The sequence below is a fragment of the Xyrauchen texanus genome, chromosome 14, assembly GCF_025860055.1.
Source record: "Xyrauchen texanus isolate HMW12.3.18 chromosome 14, RBS_HiC_50CHRs, whole genome shotgun sequence".
In the NCBI taxonomy this organism is placed as follows: Eukaryota; Metazoa; Chordata; class Actinopteri; order Cypriniformes; family Catostomidae; genus Xyrauchen; species Xyrauchen texanus.
The window spans coordinates 40,481,560-40,507,570 of NC_068289.1; the positions used below are offsets into that span (position 1 = coordinate 40,481,560).

Sequence of the window (26,011 nt, forward strand, 5' to 3'; positions counted from 1 at the left end):
AGGAGGAATTATATTTAAAGGAATAGTTCACTCAAAAATGCAAATTCTCACAGTATTCACTTACACTGATGCCATCCCAGATGTGTTATGACTGTGTTTCTTCAGCAGAACACAAATTCATTTTTTAGAAGAAGAGATTGAGCTCTGTCTCGCTTCAGAAGACATTCATTGATCGACTGGAGTCGTGTGGATTACTTTTATGCTGCCTAAATGTGACTTTTAGACCATTAACGTGCTGGCACCTGTGTCCTTCCATTATAAGGACCTGACAGAGCTCGATATTCTTCTAAAAATCTTTATTTGTGTTCTTCTGAAGAAACAGTCATACACATCTGGGATGGCATCAGAGTAAACGAGAGAATTTTCATTTTTGGGTGAAATATTCCTATAATCAGCAATATTTACCTACTTTTATTTTTAATAAATAAAGTTCACAAGATGGGCAAGAAGGAAGCTGGGACCGGCTTGACAAACATGTAAGACGCTTTAATGTGACACTTTTCAGAGGACATTAAACACTACAACACAGCTGGTTTTCAGCAGCTCCAACACTAACGACACTGACACACAGACAGACAGCTTCGTGTGTCTCTCTCTCTCTCTTGCCTGCTGCTGCCTCAAATATTCCCGCCGCCCTTTGGAACACAAGACCGGTGTGGCACACAGGTGGAGCTCATTCCCGGCCCCGCCCTGCTTGTCACCTTAAAACAATGCATGAAAATACATGAAAAATACCACACTGTGAACTCCAGTGAACAATTTTGAGTAATGATTCAAGCGAATCCTTGGATCAGAGTTTTGAAGTGATTCATTAAAATGGACCGTTTGAATCATGGGAAAGAATAGAAACGTTGTTTTTGTTACTGACATTTAAATCAGAGACTATATTAAAAGATCTCATTCTTAAAGGAATATTCTGGGTTAAGCTCAATCGACAGCATTTGTGGCACAATATTTATTACCACAAACATTTATTTATTTAATAAAAAAAAAGCATAAATATTGAGGTGACAGTAAGACTGAATGGGGGCCAATTTTTTAACGTTAAAATACTCTTTTTCTAAAGTATAGCAACAAGACGTAAACAAGATGCATGTTAACATTATTACAGTGTGATAAAATCACTTAATAACCTCTTCTGTGTAAAGTTATATCCAATTTTATACATTTACAGTTATGCATTTGGCAGATGCTTTTATCCAAAGTGACCTACAGTGCACTTATTACAGGGACAATCCCCCCGGAGCAACCTGGAGTTAAGTGCCTTACTCAAGGACACAATGGTGGTGACTGTGGGGATCGAACCAGTGACCTTCTGATTAACAGCCCTGTGCTTTAGCCACTACGCCACCACAAACCCCAAAATGACTAAAAACGGTGATTTAAACAACTTTACAGCTCAAATAATACAATAGTTTTAACAGAAGAATTAAGTGCTTTTATAAAAATAAGCTTCACATTTCTGACTTTAAACTCTCCAAAAATTGGCCACATTCCCTTCCATTATAAGTCTCACTGTAACCTCCATTCGTGCATTTATTTAAAGAAAAGAAGGGACATTTCTAAATGAATTAACATACTGCCACAAATGCTGTCGATTGAGCTTAACTTGTATTGAACCTGGAATATTCTCACTAATTTGTGAAATAAAAAGCACATTAAAATGATTCTCCTCAAAATTTTGTTTAATTTTATATTGCCAGCAATAGTAATAATAATAATGTATATTGGACATGTCACCCAACTCTAAAACAATCCAAATAAATGCTGTGGGACAGTAGTTTACAATGTGTGTTCACTAACACATGCATTTGTTAAACAGGGCTTAGATGGTTGAGTTTATTAGCTGTAATTTGCTATTGGCTTCAAAATAAGATATTAAGCTCTCGTTTAGGCATTATATCCATTTAAAAAACAATCTTTGTTCTAATCAGAGTCATTCTAACATAATCAAGCTGTCACAATTAAAAAACCTCAATTAGAGTTGGTTAGGAGAGTCTAGAGACGTCGTAATCAGTTGAACATTCAGTAGTATAATTAGACCTGGTTTCATGGAGCGCAGCTGAAATTGCAGGTCTTCTGTATGTGGTCTGCTTTGGGCCCAGAGAGCAGATGTATGTTTGGTAAGTTTACTTTAGTCTCACTCAAACTGTCTCTCTTTCTATTTTCCGAACTCTTTGTTTTTGCTTTGACCAAGTCTGTTGTTTTCCAGTCTGTGGTTGTTGTAAATGACAGAGTGGTCCAGCTATCTGTCTAGCACATGACATGAAGAATGCATCCTTCTGTCTGAAAGTTGTCATCTCAGTGTTGTGGGCTTTTGCTAGAAAGAGTGACTCCGAGCTTTCACAAAAGAACTCTGTCCACAACTCCTGAAATGTCAAGCTTGATTTCAGAATTATTTTGTCTTCGAATGAAAAAGGCTTCAGGTTCAGTCTTCTCATTTTCGAGAGCTGAGTGGACCAGCTTTTAATCGGAACACTTGGAAACGTGCCTCCAGAACCGTATTTGTATAGCGCTTCTTTGTTTTAAAGCACACTGTGTAAAATCACAGACAGTACAACTTTTTACAAGTATAGTTCTGGTCCTGGATGCTGATTTGAAGTGTTTTTACTTTAAGATGTAAATGTTAGACATCTCCTTTCCTCATCTTGTTGTCTATCAGTCTCACAGATAAGAACATTTTTGTGGTTGAATTTATAGTGTGGTTTAGTAGGTTTCTCTGTACCATTCCTCCTGCCATGACAGATTTACAGCTGTTCGAGTAAGAAGTTTAAACTTTCTTTGTAGAACAGCAGGGGTGGGCCAATAACATCAACTCTATTATAACTTCACTCTTACCCTAATAAAAGAGAATTCCACTCTCTTCTGGTGGAATTGTTTTATTCCTTTGCAGAACTTTGTCGGGCAATGCATCACATTTTTTAAAGAGGCAAACAAACTAGATATCTACTAGTTAAGTAGAATGTATGTTATGCATGTCATTATGCATTTAAATATGTTCTGACTATAACATCAAGGCGAGATCTTTCATGGTGTAATCATCTTTGCTTTCTTAAAGGGGACCTATTATGCAAAATTCACTTTTACATGGTGTTTGTACATAAATGTGAGTCGGCAGTGTGTGTACACAACCACCCTGCAATGATAAAAGTCCACCCACTCCTCTTTCTTATATTTCTATTCATCAAAAACAGTGTGTCAAAATTAACGGTTTTCGTTTCTGCTCTAAAGTGACGTCACGGTAGAGGAAGCCACGCCCACGACTGGTGACGGACTCCACCCTATTATCATAGCTCCTCCCCTGAGTGATCTACACAGAGTCCGCCATTGTTTTCCGCGCTGGAGCAGATACAGTGAGAAGAATAATGTCTCGTAAGCATCATAAGTGTTCTGTTGTTGCTGTAAAAGTGATCATAAGAGAGAGTCTTCATGTACTCCCGGCATCAGAGCCACTGAAGACGCAGTGGACAAGTTTTGTTTTTGGAGGAAATGTGCCCCAAAACATACAAAAATGTTTGCGCAAATCATTTTACACCGGATTGCTTTGTTAATGTGTCAATATAAAGCACAAAAATGTGATTCTCAAGCATGGATCAGTACCAACTGTTCGTGTTCCAGTTTTATATCCTTAATGTTTGCAAATCGCCTTTCTGAATGTGCTTGTTAGCTGATTCCACGGCTAATGCAGCTAAATTAATTTATATCATTCATTCATTCATTCATTTATAACTCCGTATTTACGCTGTCAGTCATATTGATTCTGATTTGTTGTTGATGTAGTATCCGAAGCATGAGCTGTAAAGGCACAGCCCTCTTCCAGAAAGTGGGCGGGGAGCAGCAGCTCATTTGCTTTTAAAGAGACACACACAAAATCAGCGTGTTTTTGATTCCACCCAAAAAGAGGCTTATATAACTGTGGCAGGGCGGAGGGCGGGGCCGGGTTGTGAATATACACACCTGGTCCCTTATCAGGCTCATCAAGCCTCCGAGAGGGATAAAGGCGGACTCGCGGAGGTTTGTGCGGGAGAGAGAGATAGTTTACGGACATGTCCGTCATGTGTGTGTTTGTCTTTTAAGTTTCTCATTAAAATACTATTTATATTGAAAAGCGGTTCTCGCCTCCTCCTTTCCATTGAATACGTTACACTGGTGCTGAAACCCGGGAAGGAGGAGGGATACGCCGTAGTAGAGTTCTCGCCACTACCGTCCACCCCAACGGAGCAGCCGCGGCCATCTGCCGGTGGACGAGGAGCCCGGCCGCCTGGAAGCAGATGACGTCCGCCGACCGCGAGGGGAGAAGGGGCTCCTAACCGACCGCCTGGAGCGCTCTCTCTCACTGCCGCTCTGCGTTGGCCTTTCCCCTCTCGTTTAAATTTTACAGTGTTTTGTAAACACTGTAAGGGGGTACTACACTGTTACAGGAAGTACCTCCGCTATTTAATTATTTCTGTTTCCCTCCCCTGGTCCCCTCCCTCATCCAGGTAGACGGGGATGACCTGCCGGCAGATGGGGCAAAAGTCACGCCCCTCCCCAGGGAAAGAGGAGGGGGGGTGTACGTCATGCCGGGGGCTCCCCTGCCTGAGAGAAAGAGGGAGGAATGATGTATGGAATAAATGATCTGTGGGGTATTTTGAGCTTAAACTTCACAGACACATTCTGGGTTCACCTGAGACTTATATTACATCTTGTAAAAAGGGGCATAATAGGTCTCTATTTTTTATTTGTACAGTGCCTTTCACAAAACACAGAGTTTCAAAGCAGCTTAACAGAAAATCATGCAAAAAAATAGATGTCCTCATATGTGGCCTAAGTTGTGAGATTTTAAATAAAGCCAAGCTATAGAAAGTCAAGATTTTTTATGTTTCCAGGAGTGATGATTATTCATGTTTTTGAGACGTTACAGACATTACATCTGATTCACTGTAAAGCTGCTTTGGAACAATGTGTATTGGGAAAAGCACAAATAAAAAACTATAGAAATACTAGTTATTTGGCTTGATTTGTCTTTTATGTGAATGTTTTTTTCTACTTTGGCAACAACATCTCAATGTTCTCTCTTTGCACTGTCAAACAAACAAGTGACAGCCAGCGCTGAAGCGTTTTAACAATCCGATACCAATCCGGTTGAAATCAAATGCAATTATATGCTGCGTATAGCAAAGCCAAATTCAATGTCCACGCATGTCGGTTGCACGAGGATAAACACTTTTAGCTATTATAATATTATGTCTAAATGTATTTTACTATTTTGAAGCAACCCATGCAAAGTAAACTTATATAACAATGAATTTAGAAAATAAAGTTTTAATAATAAAGTTAATTTATTTACATTTTCAATCTGGTCTCCAGCGTACAGCTGAAATGTCTGTGGTTTGTGAATATTCTCAGTTGGTGTGCAGCTTTAGTGTAGACAGCCTCAAGTGGATAAGCTGAAATGAGAAAAAGTGTTGCTTTGTAAAGTATCTTGAACTAGGAATTATGTATTCATTTCTGTTGTGGTCTCACAAGTCATTACTCTCGTCAAAGGTCACTCTGTCCAGACATTTGTGACCCCAGTGGGTGTTTAAAAAGAGCCTGCGGTCGGACGGAGGTGTGACTGGCGTACAATGACTTCCTGTTGTCTGGCATTCTTCACTGTTTAATTGTATTTTATACACTAGACGCCTTGTTTTGGTCATCAGTGACAAGAGTATGAGTGGGAGAACACACAGAGAGAGAGAGAGAGTTTGGCATTCTTGGGAATAGGATACTACCATACTGTTCTTACAGTTTCAGCAGAATCCTAAATAGTATATATACTGTGCATAGTATGAACATTTCTCTGTATGCATAGAATAACTACATGAACTACTTGATTTGTCAAAAGTGCACTGTATGGAATACTATATCCAACAATGCAATCACCTTCCAATTTCAGTGTTATAATGAACCAGAAGTAATATCAGACGATATTTTTAACGTCCTTCTTGACTTACCGTGCGTTCACACCAGAGGCGGCGAGAGCGTCAAATCGACCGGAAGTCATTCATTTTCAATGACAGCCAGCGTCTCTCGGTGGCGAGAAGCGGCGCGGCGAGTCATGGGCGGTGTGGCCGTCAGATGAAAGTTCAAGTGCAGTCAACATTATGGTAATGAGCTGTGACGCGGTTCGGTGGCAACCTATTGGAGTATAGAAGTGCTCCGCTCTAGCGAAGTCTAGAGAACACAACAGTGTAAACTTTGGTTCCCACCAAACATTCGTTCCAAAGATAAAATGGAGGAGAAACTCATTATTGCCGTGGCGGGTTTCCCAGTAATAAATGATCTGTCCCTGTTTGCTTACAGGGATATAAAACAACCAAGACCACAGTTATTATTACAAATGTATTTTATTTTTATAACAAACAACTATAATTTTAATTACTTTCTGCCATCGATCGATTTCTTATTTTCACATTTTAATGAGTTCATGAGGATATACGCTACTTGTGATTGGTCGGCAAAAAGTAAATGGTCGACATGTCTGGATGTTTAAATTGCGGCCCCTATAAATATAGTTCACAAAACAAAGCATTGTGAACAATCGTTGCCGCCTATTTCAACTACGTCAGAGCGTCCACGAGCGTTGAAGGCAGGGCAGCGAATTTTGACGCTCTCGCCGCTTCTGGTGTGAACGCACGGTTACTATTTTATCAAATTGTAAAAACCATTGGACACCCTCCCCTATGCAGCCTGATGAGGTCATGTGACAGCAAAGTAGCATGCTACTGTTTGAAACTTTTATCATTGTGTATGAAAATGGCATGCACGACTACACAGTGTAAACTGCACATTATTCAGTAAGTAGTAAGGAAGTATTTAATTCCCAACATATCCAACATCCATATCACTTTCTTTGACACTTCCAAGAAGTTTCTAGTTGAAAAAACAATGACAGTTCATCTGGGTTAACAGTGAATCATTTACAAATGCTCAGCACATGAAAACTATATATATATATATATATAAAAAAAGACATTAAAAAACATCTGCTGACATCAATCAGTGCTGGGATTCGCATGTAATGAAACTACACATGAGAAACAATGTTCTGCATTATTATTGTGCTTAAATGAGCTCTGCTCAGTTTTTATTCTCTTGATCGTTTACAGTGAAAATCATTTTTGGATTCTGCCACTTTTCATTTTTTAATCTAAACTGAATCCTGGTGGCTTTATTTGTTTTGATTATGATTACTGAAATGATCACTGTCCATCAGGTTCATTGTTTGAAAAGTGTCCGTCGACTAATGTAAACATAAAATGTGCCAGAATTTAACTTGGGCTGTAAAGTTGATATATTTCCAATGTTTTTCAACATATTAACAGCATGTTTCTGCATAGTCCTTCTGTTCCTAATAGGGGTGAGCAATTTATTGAATATTCATGAAAAATACTTGATGTTTTTTGCTGGCCATATAAAATGAATCAATGCCTAAAAATTTTTAATGTGCTGTTTTTTGGGCTTATTTGACCAGTTTCACAATCCTTTCTTGTTTTGTGACTCTTGTGTGAAAGTGTTAAAGCTGTGTTCACACTGCTAGTGACTTTGTCGCTGCAGGTCGCCAGTGGCTGGCGGTGAAGTAGCTAGTGGGCATTCCCACTACTGGTTGCCTAGTAACGTTTATAAATGACATTCACGGATGTCATTCCATTACTCTTGACAGCGAATCTCTTTTCTTGCCGCTAAAAACCAACATTTTGGAGGGAAAAGACTATGAATGAATGGGATGGTGTCGCTGTCTCGCGCGATGTCGCTGGCAGTGTGTACGCAGCTTTAGACGGAGAGATTTTAAAAGCCTTTCTGATTTAAACTTCAGTACAGGGTTCCCTTGGGTCCTTAAAAAGTCTTAATTTTGTTCCTCCATCAACAGGGGAACCGTACCTGCCCGGTGTCCAGCGCAGGTGTCCTGGTGGTGGAGTGCAAGATGCTAATAAGGTCCTCCCGTACCCCCCAACAGAGGAAGGCCTCAGACTCAGTTTGGCTAAGGGTGTGTCCATGTCTCTCCCCTCCTCCCCTCTCCTGCCCCGACAGACGTACGTGATGGCGGCTCACCCCTGCAAGAAGTCTCCAGGTGGGTTTCGTAGTCAGATTCACAAACTACTGACACTTATGAGCTGATTCTTTTTTTAATAAATCGTCCAAAAAGCACTTAATGTGTACTTAAGGCTTGTCGGATAATTACTTACACTGACTTGTTAATATGACAAAGACGTAGTTAAAGATAGAGATCATATTGGTCAAACAAAACAAAACAAAACGACTGAATCTGAACTAGAATGGTTAAATTGGATATGGGAGAGTTTTACTTTAAAATATACTTTAGATTGTTTATCCATGTGTGTGCTTGTGTATTTGTATAGTGTTGTTTGTGTGAGGTAGAAGGCAAAGGAAGACATATGGCGGTCATTTGCATGTAAACTGTGTTAATGTGTGTAAATACAAGCACTAAGTGTGAGTGTGCTTATGTGCTGTGTGTATGTAAACAGCGTGACTGGTTTTCAGCACTCTCCTTGTATAAAGTACAAGACCATGAGCATTTAAGATCTTCAAAGTGTTTCACTGGTGCTCCCTGAACTTGTTTCAGCCCGGGCTTTGTTTTTTGAGGACTTGGCAAAGAGGATTGAAATCCTTTAAGTGGTCACTTTGACATCTCGCTCACATCTGGCCTTCATGTGTGTTGTATCAGCAGCTCTTTGAAAGGGATTCAGCCTTTGAAGCCGGCAACATGCTCTAACGTTTTTGCACTTTGCACATTTCTTTAGTCTAACAATTCAAGACAGAATCGTCCAAATTAGTTCCTCCCGGAGTATAGGTTTCTTAGAAAGTCATTTGTAATAAACATCGGAAGCCTTGCAAGGTTGAGCTTTGTTCCTTTAAATCCCAAATTAGCCTTGCATGACTTATCTGCCCTACATTAATGCCAAAGTCACAAAGAATTTGATTGTTATCTACTCAAGCAGAGGATTTCTGGGAAAACCAGCAGGGAGGAAATTTAAAATAAACAAAATTAGGTTAAGATTGACTTCATACTCATCTCTGTTTTGAATGTGCAAGTAATAATACTGATAATGTGAGAGGTATTTTCTTAAGCCCTGGATAATGATGGCCGTACAGAAGGGAATCTTTGGGCTTTGTTGCTGTTATTAGAAGCATTTATAGGCTGACTGATGAGTTGCATGTGGAAAGTGTTTGTGTTTGGTCATACAGTAGGTTAGTATAGCTCACGAGTAATGACTTCATTTCAGACAGTGCTGGTATTGGTATGAAGTTAAAGGGATAGTTCACCTTAAAATGAATCTTTGTCATCGTTTACTCACCCTCATGTTGTTCCAAAATCATATTATGTTCTTCTCAGGCAGAATTTTGCTCTGTTCCTCACACAAAGCTGTAAAGTAACATTGGTTTGGAATGATATGAGGGTGAATGATTTCATTTTGGGTGTACTATCACTTTAAAAGCTTGCTCATATGCTGAGAAATTGGGAACGATCTGTCTGTGTGTTTGTGGTTGGGATCTCACAAGTAGGTGTTGAAAACAGCAGGAAAGGGGGCAGAATTCTCACCTCAGCTCACACACAGCGCTTTCCCTCAGAGCTGGAGGAGATGCCTGTCTGTGCTGGTCGGATCTGCCGCAGGGCAAACAGAACCGCGGTACCGGATGACATCGCTGAGAGCGGCCGCTACTGTGAGAAACTCTGAACTCCAGGAGTCTGTTTCACTGATATGGGCCTCAGGGCACTTCCTCATATGACTCTCTTCTCAGCTCACTTTTAATCATTATTTCATTGTAGTTTTTTTGGACCCCGAAATGCTCTCATCCACTCTTCATCCACAGCATATTCGGAATTATACGAATGTGCAATTAGTGAAACTTTGAATCCGATTCCTCCTGTTTCGGGTGGTCCGATCACAAAAACCAAGTATGAATATGGCCAAAAACCTGTCAATCAACCACTGCGCTAAAACAAGAGTTTAAACTTTGCCATTTACGAACGGCTTTTAAAGGAAATAACCGTCCTATCGGAAAATGTAAAAAAGTGAATGCATCCAACATCACGAGAGCTTCACGGATTTTCTTCAGTCTGATTATCTGATATCAACACAGATGACAAGCACGAACACCTGAAGCTCCTTTAATACACTAAAATAGCACTGAGCACTTAACACCTTGTACTTCTGGACACTTCAGGTAGGTTGCAGTTCTAGAATATGGTGGCACTGGAAGATAATGGGATCCTGTTAGCTGCACATTTAATTCTTCTCAAGTCTTTTGCAGTTAATTTGCGCCTTTTCTTCTCTATGCGTTTTTGCGGCCCATTTGAATATTCGTAACAAAATGTTTGATTGTCCGGTGGACGCCTCAATAGCTTAGCTATTTCAAGGGTGTTGCATCCATCTAAATGGTATTTTAAAATGCCAGTTAAATCTCTTTTTTTGGCCCATTTTAAGGTAATGAAGCTGCCTAATAATTATGCATACCATGATTTAAGGTGTTTGTCACTTTCGCCAGACCCTCCCACATTACACGCATGTACAGTATATCATCTGAAAATGATTGAATCCAATAAGCAGTCAAGTTTAAATGGTTTAGAGTTGGACAATTTGCATGGAAATAATGATAAGATCAGAATACTCACATGCTTAATAATTGTGCACGCAGTGTACAAAACTCATTGGGAGGTATAGTGATACAGGTTCAGCCAAACTCAAACCATAAACACCTTATAAGCTGCTATTGGAATCCAGCTTTCTTCATCAGCTCACACTCAAAGCTTCATTAGCTCAGTCCTGTAACTCATTTCCTCACGGTTGAACTGTGCCAATCCTAATTTAATCTAAACAGCAATTTCCCCCCAAACCAGTGTGGAGTTACTGATTCTATTAAAGCCATATCATATGGGGCTGACCTGTATTATGTGGTGCTTTCATCAGGAGAGAGAAGCAACATCTGTTTCCAGTGGTCGACTCGTCCTGGGATGGTGTCATTGCTTCGATTTTTGGTTATTACCTCATACGCTTCGACTCCGTGGTGCCCGTGAGTGGAGGGTCTGTGCATTACTTCACTGACTTTAGAACCTCTAACAGTCCATGCTAGTTTTTGCTACAGGAAAATTATATTAATATTCCGAACACTGGATTGCGCTATCAAATATAGAAACATTTCACTTTGCATTGTCTCCACAACTGCATTCACCATCAGCTTGAACAACTGGCTTACTCAAACAGGAGTTTGGGAAACTCTGGATTTGTACGGACGAAGCGTCACACAAAAAGAATGATGCATTAGGACTGGTATCAGATTAGATACTTTGCCCATGTATTTGTTCTCATTAAAATGCTGCTTAACCACACATCATCATCGCTTGAATCACTTCATTGTAAGAAAATGTAATCATTGTTCAATTATAAGTGTTTTTGGAGAGAGAAATGTTCTATCCCCTTTTTTAAAATTATAACCGCAACACCTAATACTTTTCTGCTTCTGCCCCCAAATAGAAAATTGTTTTAGATGTTTGAATTTAGTACAAATGTTGAATTTAGCTTCCTGCTATGTGACCCACATTTGGTTTTTGGCCACTGAAGATTGTTCAGATTTAGCAATATACACATATGCCCACACTGAGAGCCTCATATCTCTGTGATTTAACCATATAGGGCCTTAAAAATTAAGACACAAAAGGAAATTTGGTTCTCAACTGGATATTCTACCGGTTCTTAAAGGATAGTAAGAAATATTTAATATTTCTGGAGTTTTAGGCACTCCAACTTTGGATAAACATAAACAACATTACAAGTGTTTTTCTCCAATTTTTGAACTGATTTTAGAAATTGACCTGCCTATCTCTGTGTACAAATAAAATAATGATGCTGCCACCTTTCTTAAGCCGTCTTTACACTGCAAAGGTGGCACAGAAGGGGTGGCAGCAGTGCTGATTGTACAGGTGCTGGAAGTGAGTTTCCCCTGTCTCACTAGCTGCTGCCTGTCTGTCAGAAAGCTGGTGATCTACTGACAGATAGACGTGGGAACAGAGAGTTGGTGTAATTTAGTCTGGAGTATAGCTGGGTTGATAGTGTTGAAAGCCGAACTGAAGTCAACAAAAAGGATCCTTGCATATGTCCATGGTCTGTCCAGATGTTGCAGGATGTGATGCAATCCCATGTTGACTGCATCATCCACAGACCTGTTTGCTCGATAAGAAAATTGAAGGGGATCAAGAAAGAGTCCAGTGATGTCCTTCAGGTTGGCCATCACCAGACTTTCAATTGACTTCATGACCACAGATGTCAAAGTGATTGGTCTGTAGTAATTAAATCATGTGACTTTGGGTTTATTTGGGACAGGGATAATGGTGGAGCATTTGAAGCAGCACAGGACTTCACAGTGCTCCTGTGATCTACTGAAGATCAGTGTGAAGATTGGGGCCAGCTGGTCAGCACAGGATTTTAGACAAGCAGGTGAAACATCGTCTGGGCCCTGTGCTTTCCTTGTCTTTTGTTTTCGGAAGACACGGAACACCTCTTCTTCACTGATCTTAAGTGCAGGTTGAGTAGCAGGAGGGGTGAGGATGGGTGTTGGTGTTTGTGTGTAGTGAAGATGGGAGTGGGGTGTGAGATTGGTACTTTCAAATCTACAGTACAACACATTCAGGTCGGGACCAGTTGTTGGTCCACTATATTGTTGGGGTAGGAGTCCTGTAGTTAGTCAGTTGTTTCAGGCCACTTCACTCCAGAGGTTGCCCTAGAAAAAATATTTTTCATCGTTTTGACGGGCTGTGTTGTAAAATTTCCATCATGGTCTATTTTTACCCGTCAGAATCTACGTCTGAATGGAAAATTTTAAAATGCACATACATACATACATACATACATACATAAAATGTCACAGATGAGAACCACACACATGAGGCACATGATGCAGGTTCTTGACAAAAATAACTGACAAGTTTGCTCTAAATGTCATGTTTTATCTTAGATTAAAAATTAAAGTTAGCAGAAACAATGTGCCGCTTTTTGGCGTTCATTTTGATATCCTACTTTGCTCTTTATTATTATAAAATAAAACACTAATCATGCAGTAACACACTAACGTAATGATTGAGGTATGCAGTCATTAATTCAGAGTCGCTGTTCTCGAAATCCGAACACAGTTGGTCAAAGAGACGCACATTGCAGGTGTTAATGGTGATGACCCTCTAAATGCACATCTTAATACCAGGCAATAAATTAGTTTATTGAGTTTTTATCTGTCAAAATGACGGACAGCGTTTGGAATTATCCGTCAATGTTTGAAAAATTCGGTAAGTGACGGAGAATTTTCGTTAACGCAACTCCTGCTTCACACTGATGCAGGGTCATTAGCTGAAAACCTGTTTTTCGGTTTATTAGAATAGCTTTTAGCCACTCTGATTTCCTTATTCAGTGTGTTCCTGGCCTGATTGTACAAGACTTGATCACCACCCCTGTAAGCATCCTCTTTTGCCTGACGAAGCTGCCTAAATTCTGTTGTAAACCATGGTTTGTCATTGTTGAATGCTAAATTTACATTTACATTTATTCATTTGGCAGACGCTTTTATCCAAAGCAACTTACAAAAGAGGAAATCATAAGCAAATCATCTTAAGGAGACAGTGGTACGAAAAGTGACATATTACAAAGTTTCACTATCATCAGAATAGTATACAAAACAGATTTAAGTGCAACAAGAAATGTAATTTTTTTTGTATTTAAATTATTTTTTATTTGTTATTTTTTTTAGTGACCGGTTAAGTGCTTTTGGAAAAGATTTTTGAAGATAGAGAGTGAGTTAGCTTCCCGGTGTTTTGGTGCCTCTTTGTTTTTGGTACGACAAGGCGACGTTCCTTAGCCGACCGCAGGCTTCTGGTGGGAACGTAGCTCTGCATAAATGTTTTTAGGTATGCTGGAGCAGACCCAGTGACTGTTTTGTATGCCAGCATCAGGGCCTTGAATTTAGTACGTGCATGAACCGGCAGCCAGTGGAGAGAGACGAGGAGGGGTGTAACATGTGCTCTCTTAGGTTCATTAAAGACCAGACGTGCTGCTGCATTCTGGATCATTTGGAGAGGTCTAATAGCACATGCAGGGAGTGCTGCAATGAGAGCGTTACAGTAGTCCAGTCTAGTTATGACAATGGACTGAACGAGCAGTTGTGTGGCATGTACAGAGAGGAAGGGTCTTATCTTCCTGATATTGTAGAGTGTAAATCTACACGATCTTGCAGTCTTTGAAATGTGGTCTGTGAAATTTAGCTCATCATCATTGGTTACCCCTAGATTTCTGACCGTTTTGGAAGGCAAAACTGTAGTTGGACAATAATAAACCGCAATACACACATAAATAAGTCCTAGTAAGAATGCACACAGAAACTGATATATGATGTCACAGTATCTGTGAGCTCATCCAGATTGGTGTCTGCAGCTTCAAAAACACTCCAATCAGAGCAGTCAAAGCAGGCTTGTAGTTCCAGCTCTGCTTCATTGGTCCAGCTTTTTAAATTCTTTAGCACAGGTTTAGCTGTAAGGTTTACACAAATATGTCTTCCGTGGGATAAACGCGCAGCTCCCTGCCCTAATCCAAGTATGTAGTATGCAGGGTATATTTTTTTATGTTTAAATAGTTTGAGCAGAAGGTATGGTATGTTTGAGCTGGATAGAGTTAGCAGATGTTGTGATCGCTGTCAGAGGAGATAAGATGCCTTTTTCAGGAAGCCGGTTTGCAAAAGTATTTATATGAGAGGTTTAGTGCTCTAAGATACATTTTCCTTTTACATGTTACTTAGATTAATACAGTGTGTTTGTTTGACTGTTTCCAAAGCTCAGATTCAAAGTATTAAGCGTGTTTGTGTATGAAAGATTATGTGTGTATTCTTGTGTGACAGAAATGTTTGAAGATCCAGCTGTATTGCTCTTATTCATTGATTTGTTTCAGTCATCACACAAAAATGTTTACAGAAGTCTTTCTGTGCCCATTTTATGTATTACAATGTTTTAGTAAAACATGAAGGTAATTATTGCTGTTTATTATTGTTATAATGGTGTATATAAATGTAGATTATTATAACATTGTTCCTTGTGTTCATTTAGTGAAAACAATGTGGAAAACATGCTGTTTGGTTGAAATTATTCCTCAATACCTTCTTCATCTGACCTCTCTTAATCGAACCCAGTTCTAGCTTAAATATTCTAAACTCTTATTGAAGGTATGAATTTTAGCATCACAAAATTACTTTCACACATAAACCATCTGTGTAACTGTTAGTGTGTCTTACATGTGTTCTGGTGTCATGCATATTTTGATGGCATGACCATCTGTACCATGTCTTATTTATCCTTTTATTGAAGTTCTCCCTTAAATGAAAACACAAGTATATTCATTAATCTACAGAGTTCAAAAGGTGCTGTATTACAGGATGAGCCGGGTAAATACATGGTGGGTTAGAGCAGTGGTTCTCAACCTTTTTGACTACAAGGCCCCCCACTGTCCAAGACAATATTTGAAGGCCCCCTCACCCCAAAACTAGACGTGTCTGATTAAAAAAATTAATCATGTGTAATTTTTTATTCTAGAAGTTTCAGAAAGTGTCTGTTTATAATTTGTAGGCATGCATCTTTATGCATTTGAATTAAGTAGACATTTTTTAGACATTTTTATTTTAAATGAATTTTAAGTCATCTTGAGGCCCCCATAGTGGGTCCCGTCCCCCTGGTTGAGAACCACTGGATTAGAGGACAGATTGACATATGTGGAGTTTGTGTGTTGTATTCACTGGCCAACCCAATAAAACAACCTCAAAGCAGATCTTTTATGACGGCCACTCTGTTTAATATTTCACATCACAAAAGTGAACCTTTAACTGTGAGTGTCATATCCGTCCGATTGCATAATTTCACAGAAGGCTTCTATCTGAGAGTGAAAGAGCAGATTTGTCATGCCGTTCTCTTTCATCTCATGGCTTTTGTTGTCCATAGAGAAGATCTAGTGTCTGGGGAGAAACACTCAAATGTGGCCAAATCTTTCTTAAAGAGGGTTTTAGACTGTGCTTAAAGGGTAACTAAACCCCTGCTCCGAGTCTGACTCCACCCACTAGCAATATTTGAAAAATGCTGGAAAAGTGGGCAGACCCCAGCGGGGATAGAGGGGATGAACCGAGGGCGAGGCTGAGCGGGGGGGCGTGCACCTGAGACCCGTAGTGACGGATTAATTGACAGCTGCTTTCAGACTCTAAAATGGAGAGTGACTGGAGTGAATTGTCTGTGGACACAGGGCTGGAGCCATATCAATTCGAGCCGCTGGCTCAAACTGCGGTTTTAACTCCCGCATCGCGATCGGCATCCGACGATGCTAGCGAAGCAGCCGCGCAAGGGAGAATGGGGCCAGTGTCTAGCTCGTACCAAGGGCGTGGTGAGCTGGAACCTGCTTACGTCAGCTGTCACCGCTTACGTCACGAACTACCGCAAACAGCCAATAGGAAAATTCAACTGCAGTAGCCACCGTTCAACCTGAAGAGGGCAGCACTCAGACGTTTTTACACCATATATTGTAGAATTAAAACACTTTATACACAAATGTCAAAAAAATTACTTGAATCAATGACCAGTACTAATAAAGCCCCATTCTTACAGATCATTAACTAAAAAAAGTTGGTTTAGGGTTTAGTTACCCTTTAATGTCTTTTAATGCTTCTTGCATTGTTCATTTTATTAAATGTATTCAAATGCACAATCCAGAAATAATAATAGCCACAATATGTAGAAGAGTTGGCACTCCTAACAACATGTAATATTTAATTTGTATTCTTCCTTGTTCTCAAATTAAAGAGGAAAACATCGATACAGACGTGAAAGTTGTGAAAGCATCACTTACCTATACATGATGAAGTAAAACCATTCAAAATGCTTTTAAACCAACAAACTTTGACTTCTGAGACATTGGTATGGTATCCCTTAAGTCTGCATGGTTGATTGAGTTAAAAGTTAAATCGCAATATGGACTTGCGGGATTACGAAAGCTCGAAAGGCTGCGTTTAAAAATAGACTGCAATCAGAACATCAGTCAGCATTGTGTAAGCAAGCGGCGCCCTCTAGCGGTCTGGACAGCATTTTCCATTATCCATAACAACACTATTAAACTTAAAATGTGTTTTGTTCCTTTGGTAACATTTTATTTTTTATTGATGTGGTTGACATTTCCATTGAATTGCCCAACATTTACATAATATGAATTTGTGATGTTCGATTATATACAGTTCAAACATATAAAATGTGACTTTGGTTGTTTCAAACTGCAAAAACAGAAGTACAAAAATGTTTTAGAAGTAAAAAATATCCCTTTTCATCAAACATCACACTATGATATTTTGTTATGTTTCAATATTAAAAAAATCTTTTTAATTTTCTATTTATATCTTTCAATGTGGCTCTTAAAACGTTTGGCCTATCATGTGTTCAAAAGATCCAATCTATGTTCTATGGAAATTATTTATTGTTAGAACAAAAGATTTTGTACCTCCTTTGTACGTTTTAAAAACATAATTTCTAAGCAAAACATTGATCTGATGACAAAATAAGGTAAGTGGCAAATTATTGCTCAATAGGTTTTTGCTAAAATCGTAATCATAATTTTCATATTGGTGCATACCTATTTTGCAGATTTCCCCCCAAATTCAGCGCAGAAATCAAAACGATAAGCACACCTTCAAAACTGCCATTCTTTTTGTTCATTTGCACATCGTTTGTCCACAAACAAATATTGTTTTTTGCTAAAATGATAATAAAATTAGATCCTTTGTTTTTGCTCCCAAGCATAGCCTTTAGAAGTCCTGAAGCATTATTACATAGCTTAGAGGAATAGTCTCTCTCTCTCTCTCTCTCTCTCTCTCTCGTTCTTTTTCTGAATTATATATTCTTCGCTCTCTTTTTTGCATGCACCTTAGATCAGACAGGTGCAAAAGAAGATCCATATCACAAGGTGTCCATTACTGGTTGTTTACACCTGAAACTGAGAGAGAGAATAAAAGCATGTCACCACTAACTTGGAAAAAACATTTCACCACAAAAAAATTTGAACAAATCATCTTTTGCCATAGACAAAATGGAGTGAATTGCAAAGGGTTGTTTTATTTGCACGGATATCATATTAATAAAGCAGTAAGTAATATTTTATGGAAACCAAAATTAAATTTTGTCCTTGTGCACATCATTTGCATTTCACTGCAGGTGTCCATAGATGGCAGTATATGTCAGGCAGAAATGCTTAAAAGTGATAAGTTGTATGATGTTTGTACTGGGATAAGAACACTTTGTAGCATATCAAGAAGAATTTATTTTTATATATATATATATGTATACATTTGTATAATTGCTGTAGTTAATGTGTCATAGAGCACCATAATATATCAAATAGCATAATACTTCATTGAGCACAATGGAAGCCATGGCAATGATTTCAATTTTCAATGTTTATTGGGCAAGGAACTTTAAATGCGTTATTTTTATTTTTTATAATTACTCATTAGTTGCTCTTTCAAGCCTCAGAAGACTTCGTTTAGCTGTTCTCAGTGATGTTTCATTTTAGTATCAACTTTCTTAGGAGAAATAAAAATAGACACAAATGAGTCAGTGGCTGACATACAGTAATAGTATAGAGCAGGGTCTTCAACCATTTTCAGGCCAAGGACCGCTTGGTGGGTAGAGAGACAGAGCCGGAAACAATTACATATTGTATAAAATTGAGTGTTGCATTAAATGCCTGTAAAAACGTGTAAGGTAGACTACCATATGTATGGTAAGTATAAGTATGTACATACTTCATGATGTTTACTTGCATGATGCAAAGCCATTGAAATAATCATTAAATGCTAACCTGCTGAAAAGACTAGCTAAAACCAGCATATGCTCATTGGCAGGTTTTAGCTAATCACCCAGCCTGGTTATAGCTGGTCATGCTGTTTTTTTCCCTTTTCTCCCTAATTTGCTATGCCCAATTCCCAACGCACTCCAAGTCCTCATGGTTGCGTGGTGACTCGCCTCAATCCGGGTGGCATAGGACGAATCTCAGTTGCCTCCATGTCTGAGACCGTCAATCCACGCATCTTATCATGTGGCTTGTTGAGCGCGTTAATGCGGAAACGTAGCGCATGTGGAGGCTTCACGCTATTCTCCGTGGGATAAGTTGCAGGTGGTGTTCCTTCATCTAGGCCGAGATGTCTGCCACACAGGCAGAGATTCGATCAGTCACGGTGGTGTCATTGGGCTGGAAAGTCAAGTAGAGTTGCGTGTCATCATCATAGCAGTGGTAAGAGAAATCATGTCCCTGAATGAGGGGTTACTCTAGCCTGCTTAAATATAGTGGGAAAAGTGCCTGTAAGTAGAGATGTTTTAATTATGTGAGTGAGTGCAGTTAAGGTGGACTTAGAGATGGCCTGGAGAAGGAAATAATGGGGTCAAGGGAACAGGAGGAATTTAGAGACCTCAGTGCTAGTCAGAGGAGAGAACATAGAGACAGAGGAGTTGCATACAGGAGACGGGTGTTTGACAGGGTGAGGTGCTGAGAATGTATTGCTGATGGTTGTAACCTTTATTAGTAAAAAATGTGGCAAAGACATCTGCTGTCAATGATGTGTCAGGCGGTGGAGGGGGAGGACAGTGAAGTGGGATTGTCCGGGCTACGTGCTTATGCTGACTAGCGCTGTTTTGTCACACTAAGATTTGTCATGCAGCTGTGAAGGACTTCAACATGTCAATAGACTATTATTCATACTCCTCTCTCTCGCTATCACTCGTGTATGAATGAGTGATTTTTACAAATGCCAAAGGTGGATCAAACAATATTTTGCAGACCCCCTGCGGTACCAAGCGGGGTCGCGGATCCCATGTTGAAGACCCTTGGTATAGAGCCTTACAATTAATATGGATAGCATAGCTAAGATAATTTAGTTTCAAAATTAATTGTTGAGAAATGTTTGATTTAAGTTTTTCTTTGCATCAACATGCACCAATAAATCCAACTTTGTATCATAAATATCTTATTTCTCATATCGTAGCGCAGCGTTTTCTCCCTTGAGGTCAAAGTCGTATAACTCTGAACCTCTGAAGGATCTATAGCAGCTTTAAAGTCAGTGAAGCCTGATGAATCTCTCTGGTAGATTTATGGGCTCCTGTTGCTCGTGTCTGCGTGTTCCTCCATGACTTTATTTGGTCAGATCTTCCACAGGCTGTCGCAGTCTTTCATCTCAGTAGGGGTTTCCAGGTAAACAGAGGAGTGTACTTAAAACTACAAGCTTTATGGGGGTCTAGGAGGATTTGAAGGGCGCTCTCTTTATTTTATAAACTCTGGGGGGCAGGACAGCTCAACAAAGAGGAATTAAATGTGAAGAGCATGCCATTCATTTAATAGGGTGTAGACAGGATGCTTTCTTGCATTCAAACAGCTAGATGTAGTGCAGCCACTTGAATCACTTGACTCTTAAAAACACTGCGACATGATGCAAAGGTCAGAGACATCCAGCTGTGTTTACATAGACCAACAATTAAAAAATAGCGCAGATAAATGCAAAAGCTAATCCTGTGTGAACGGCCCCTCACCTTGGTTTGAATCCCAGGTCTGAGCTTAAATTTTGACTCTTATATTCCCAATATTCTCATGCACTCCCAAGTGTGGAAAACAATTTTTACAGCAACCAAATGAACCAAACTCAAAATTCACTATATACTTTCTTAATGCACATTCCTGGTCTTAATGAGTATGATTAATTGTTGGATGTTACATTGTCCCTGTTTCGGTGGCATGCCCAAAATTATAGGCTTTTATGAGATTATGAGACTCTCAGCCTAAGAAACTGCTGAAAAATCACAAAAAAAACTTGAGCCCTTTTTCTTTCTCTTATTTTTCTGATTTGAGATTATATATCTCAGGGCGTAAATAAGGTAGCTCAGAATAATGTTCATAATCATGTCACCTATAACTAAGCAATATTTTGTGTTAATCAAAAGTTCTCTATTTATATTAGGTACAATTATTTATCCTAGTGTCCAAAAACATCTCCAAGTGTCCAATAAAACTCTCCAAACAAATAAAACATAATAATTGTACATAAGAGGTACTGCAATTACACATGAAAATACAACAATGACTAATGGTATGCACTCTCTCCATGTAGGCATGATTAACGAGATCTCATTCAGTTCCATTCTGTGTCATTTGAGTCATCATTTAGTCTGTGTCTTGTACTTGGCGTCATCTCCTGGTGGCATATGTAATTACAGTGAACAATCCTCTCTGCCCATAATTGGATGGCTTCCACCTCTGGTTGCAGCTATCTGAATCCTAATATGATTGGTTTAGCATTCCATGATGCTGGAAAACGTACTACATCATTTCCAATGACGTCATCTGATCCAGGAAAGCTAACATGTTTTTAGCCAGATAGCATATTGTGCATCGTGTGGATTATCTAATGATCTATGCATCCTATTACATTTTGTGTGGGCTCGTTTTAAGGGGAATCCCCTTCTCTAAGTAATGGTTTGTGATATTTTGCTATTTTTTTTTTCTCGTGAAGTTATAAGTGAAAATGCGGCTTTTACTCTGTCAAAGACATAGTTTAGCCATTATTCGCAATTATTTTGTGAGTAAAATCAAATATGGTGGTTGTAGTCTATTCTTTGAGAGCTTTCTAACAATTTATGACACATGCCTATTTGATCAGTTTGATGTTTTTACTGAGTACAATAATATGTTCAGCACAAAATTATTAATAAATGATCAAAACGGAGCACTTCTGATTTGTCTCCAAATTTCAAAGCACTTTTTCAGTTTTGGTCATAATGCCTACATGAATTGTAAAGTAGAGCTTCTATGCTTTCAAAAGATACTTATTTTGTGTTGGTCAATATTTTACTAATTCCTTTTTCGGCTGACAATATCACCAAGCACTCTTTTCAGATTTATTTTAGATTACGGAGATAAAATGGGTTCTGAACGTTGTTTAATGATGACTTAATAGTATCATTTTATTCACTGATCTGTCTGTGTGCACATGTGGATAAAAACATGGGAGGTGGAGAGCAAGATCTGGTAAATCAAGAAGCACACAGTATCAGAAAACAATCTCACACCCGTCTGATTTGCTAAGAGGCAAATTTCGCTGGTTTCCTGTAGTTTACATTCCCAGACCTGCTGAGATTGTTGCAGCAGCCAGCATGTGCAGCAAGAGTGTGTGTGTGTGTGTGTGCTGTTAGCAGATCACAGAAGTCACACACTTTTGCTGCTTTCTTTTAGAAGTCTTTGCTTTGGATCTTCAATTTTGGTTCATTATATAGTTCTGTATTTCTGTGTTTCTGTTTTAAAGGACCCATTAGAAAGCCTAAATATGTGGAAAGTCCACGTGTTCCTGGAGATGCCATCACATCATCCTTGAGGAAGGTGGCTAACACTGCGACTGGTGAGTGCTGTTGTTGTTTTTTTTCCAGAGTCAAAGAGTGTAAGAGAGAGTATGTGGATGTATACAGTTGGCACTCTCGAAATGTGTTCTGTTTAATTGTGTATTTAATTACACGTGTGTACTGTGAAATGCCATTTCCAGGTTAGGGTGTAGTAGAGTTCCTATACTACGTTTGAATAGAGTTGCCAGTGCTGTCTTAAGCAGCTGTCTGTGTTTTAGTGTATGCTTAGAGCTCAAATAATTCTTTAGCTACATTTTGGTCATCATGTTTGTGTGGTAGAGATACTTACTGTTGTTTGTGTGTGTGAGAGAGAGAGAGAGATCAGAGCTTTTCTAAACAGATGCGTTGAGCAGGGTGGCGCCAGTCGATGCCAGCTGTCTGTGCCAGTGTGTCATGAGATGTCATCAAAAGCCGTCTGCACAACAGGGTGACCAGAGAAGGCTGACAATGCTAAAGCGAGAGTTGATAGTTATGTACTGTAGTGTAGTACTAGTAGTACACACTATATACTGTATATACCTTATAATGGCTACTATGTTTTAATATAAAAATATGCAGCAGTGGTTGACCAATATGGGTTTTTCAATGGCCAATGTCGACAGACAGAAGGTTGACAGGTGTTCAAAGTATAAATAATGCTCTCTCTCTCTCTCTCTCTCTCTCTCTCTCTCTCTACATATATATATATATATATATATATATATATACATATACACACACTATATATTGTATATTACTATTTACTTCCATCTCTACCTCGAGGCCCCGTCGTGCTTCCTCATGTGATCCCTCGAAATTTAACACAGAGGAAGCAGTTGTGAGGGCGCGGTAGGCGGAATCGTCCCTCAGAACGGGAGCGACCCTAGAGCAGAGCATCTTGAGACTCGTGTCCTCAAAGTGAGGGCAGTCTGTCCCCATGAGAGCTGCTTCGGCGTGGGTGCGTTCAAGGCAGCGAACGCAGCTCTCATGTTGGTCTGACGGAGTGATGTGTCACTCACAGGAACATTTGCGATACGACATCTTTAAAAAGATGCGTACACTCAAGTGGCTCCTTAAATAATTTTTTTTTACGTCACTTGGACGGAATATTATAGCTTCTGCTGGAATGCTGCGGGAAGTGGGTAGAGGCGAGAAACCGATGCTGGCGGTTAGGTGGAGAAACTCTTTGCCTGAACACTAGAGGGGGCAGGTAAATCTTTCGCTGCAGGCACTGAGAGTCAGACAAAGAATGTCCTGATGTGTCTACAGGGACATACCGTCCGCTGGGAGGTCTCCTTTGACGTCGAAGAGTGGGCTGTTCAAGGCGAGATGATAGTCGTAGTCAAGACGAGATGATGTCAGGCTAAAGGCAGAACATTTTTAAGAAATGGTGATTGAGCGCCCACTTATATAGGGCAAATATGTGCCTAAAAGGGCGGGGCTCAAACACCATTGCCAATCATAGATTGCCGTTATGATGCAAGGGCCTCTACTAGTTTGTGGAAAAGGAAATCCCCAATGCATTTCACTACAATGTCGAGTGAACTGAATCAATAGGGAATCAATAGTTATAAAAGCAACTATCGACGCTGATAAATCGGCAAAACCTAGAAATATGTTAACCTCTAGTTCATTTGTCTCACTAGAAATGGAAGATCAAGTCATTTGCATTTGAGGACACAGTATCCCACACAGTGTGCACACTGTGCATAATACTTTATTTAAAAATTGTTGATGGGATGCTCTTTGTTATGGGTCTGTTTAGTGATTTGAAGCTAGGACCTATATAGCCTGGCATGACTTTGAACCCAGAGTATTTACTACATATCTGTCATACCTCAGTGACACACCCCAGTCATCCCAACTTTGCCCTCACACACATATAATGGTCAACAGTCTTTTTCTTTTTCTTCTCCTTTTTTTTAACATCAACCTACCGATGAAAATTAGCCATCTTGGCTAAATCTGGCACATTTAATCTGTATTGTCCCTGATTAAATAAATAAATGAATATAAATGCAAACAGTGTTTACATTGGGAGACTGTCACACGTTACGTTCACCCAGAGAGAGTTTATAGATAGCATCTAAACACATTCCAGCAGGCTACAGTTTCAGGTCAGAATCATTACGAGATGAACATCTATACAATGACGTAATTATCTTTGGGAAACCAATACAAATAGGCTAGATATTAATTATAATTAAATTAAACACCTAACGCTCATCCTTTTTGCTTCAGTTTATTGCCAAGTGCTAAAAATAATGCTGGTATTTGTTGGAATGGAAATAAGATAATTTGTTTTGTTTTTTACTAAAATGGCCTGATCAAGTTGTTATTACGATCTCTTAAGGCTGCAGTGGATCCAAAGCCTGCAGCACTCTGCGTATCTCCTGTTTCGTTAAACGGATATGACTGCCTTTCCCAGTGCTAATGTGAGGAAAACAGCAGGATACAAAACAGCTCTCGGCTTTCCCAAGACTTCCCAATCTTCCTGGGAATGTGAAGTCTCTCCGTAAATACCTGCTCTCATGCCTCATCTCCGAAACATTCAGTTAAATTATAGAAACAAACAGTGCCATGTGGAATTAGTCAGCATATGCTTCACTAATAGCATTAATAATTCATAATTAGCCTCAGTGTGTGTATTTCATAATGATGGCTAATTACTCAGTTCTGGTGCTATTATGTCTCTTTGACGTGGCTCAGTCACAGAAAACGCGTAAGAGGTGTTTGTTGATTAACACACTTGTTTTCACTTCACTTGATGTCAAAATGGTCCAATCAGTTGCGCACAGAAGAGGGTCAAGATTAAAAATGTTGCCTACATGCCAATGGCACACAAAGCAATAAGTCCAGAAGAAATTGTTCACTGAGTCTAGTGTGTAAGATATTGACTGGCCTGCACATTGTCCAGATGTGAACCCACTAAACACCTTTGGGATGAATTTGGAACACAGAGGCAGGTGTTTTAGGCTGCATTTACACCAAGTCCAATATTTTGATACACAATGGAAAATACTAAAATTTTATATATTTTGTTTGTCCTGTGTTTTATGTTCACTTTAGACATAACTGATTGTTTTTACATGAATACCTCAAGAAGATTGTATTGATTTTTTTTACAAATGAAAGTATTTTACAGTTTAGGCTTGTATCCACATTACTGCGAGCGCTCTCAGATCACACACGCACATACAGATGCGGCCTTTGAAAATGCTTGTTTTTCATGCGCCATCAGACAATCCATCACGTGAAATCACTCGACAAGGTGGTGCATGAAAGATATGAGGAAAGCTGCGTACACACTGCCAGCGACATCGCGCGACAGCGACTCCATCCCATTCATTTTCAATGAGAGCACAGCGACTTCCGGCGACACGAGCTGTCGCGACCGTTGGCGACTAGGTGTGGGCGTGTCCAGCGACGCGACAAATTTGAGACAAGTTCAACTTTATTCAAATGAAGAGCGACTAACGGAAGCGACAGCCAATAGGAGAGAATACGGGAGAGCTCACGTGATCCTCTCTCTCTCTCTCAGCTCCTGCAGTA

The 26,011-nt window shown here is 39.5% G+C and overlaps 1 protein-coding gene across 3 annotated transcripts in view; it reads left to right on the plus strand.

Annotated features, from left to right (window-relative positions):
• tanc1b (tetratricopeptide repeat, ankyrin repeat and coiled-coil containing 1b) overlaps positions 1–26,011 on the plus strand; it is a 198,813-nt gene that overhangs the window by 56,520 nt on the left and 116,282 nt on the right. For all 3 annotated transcript variants that reach the window (XM_052142050.1, XM_052142051.1, XM_052142052.1), the window contains exons 3-4: positions 7,892–8,092; positions 22,387–22,479. In XM_052142050.1, coding sequence (XP_051998010.1) covers positions 7,892–8,092; positions 22,387–22,479 — 294 coding nt within the window. The remainder of the gene's footprint in view (positions 1–7,891; positions 8,093–22,386; positions 22,480–26,011) is intronic.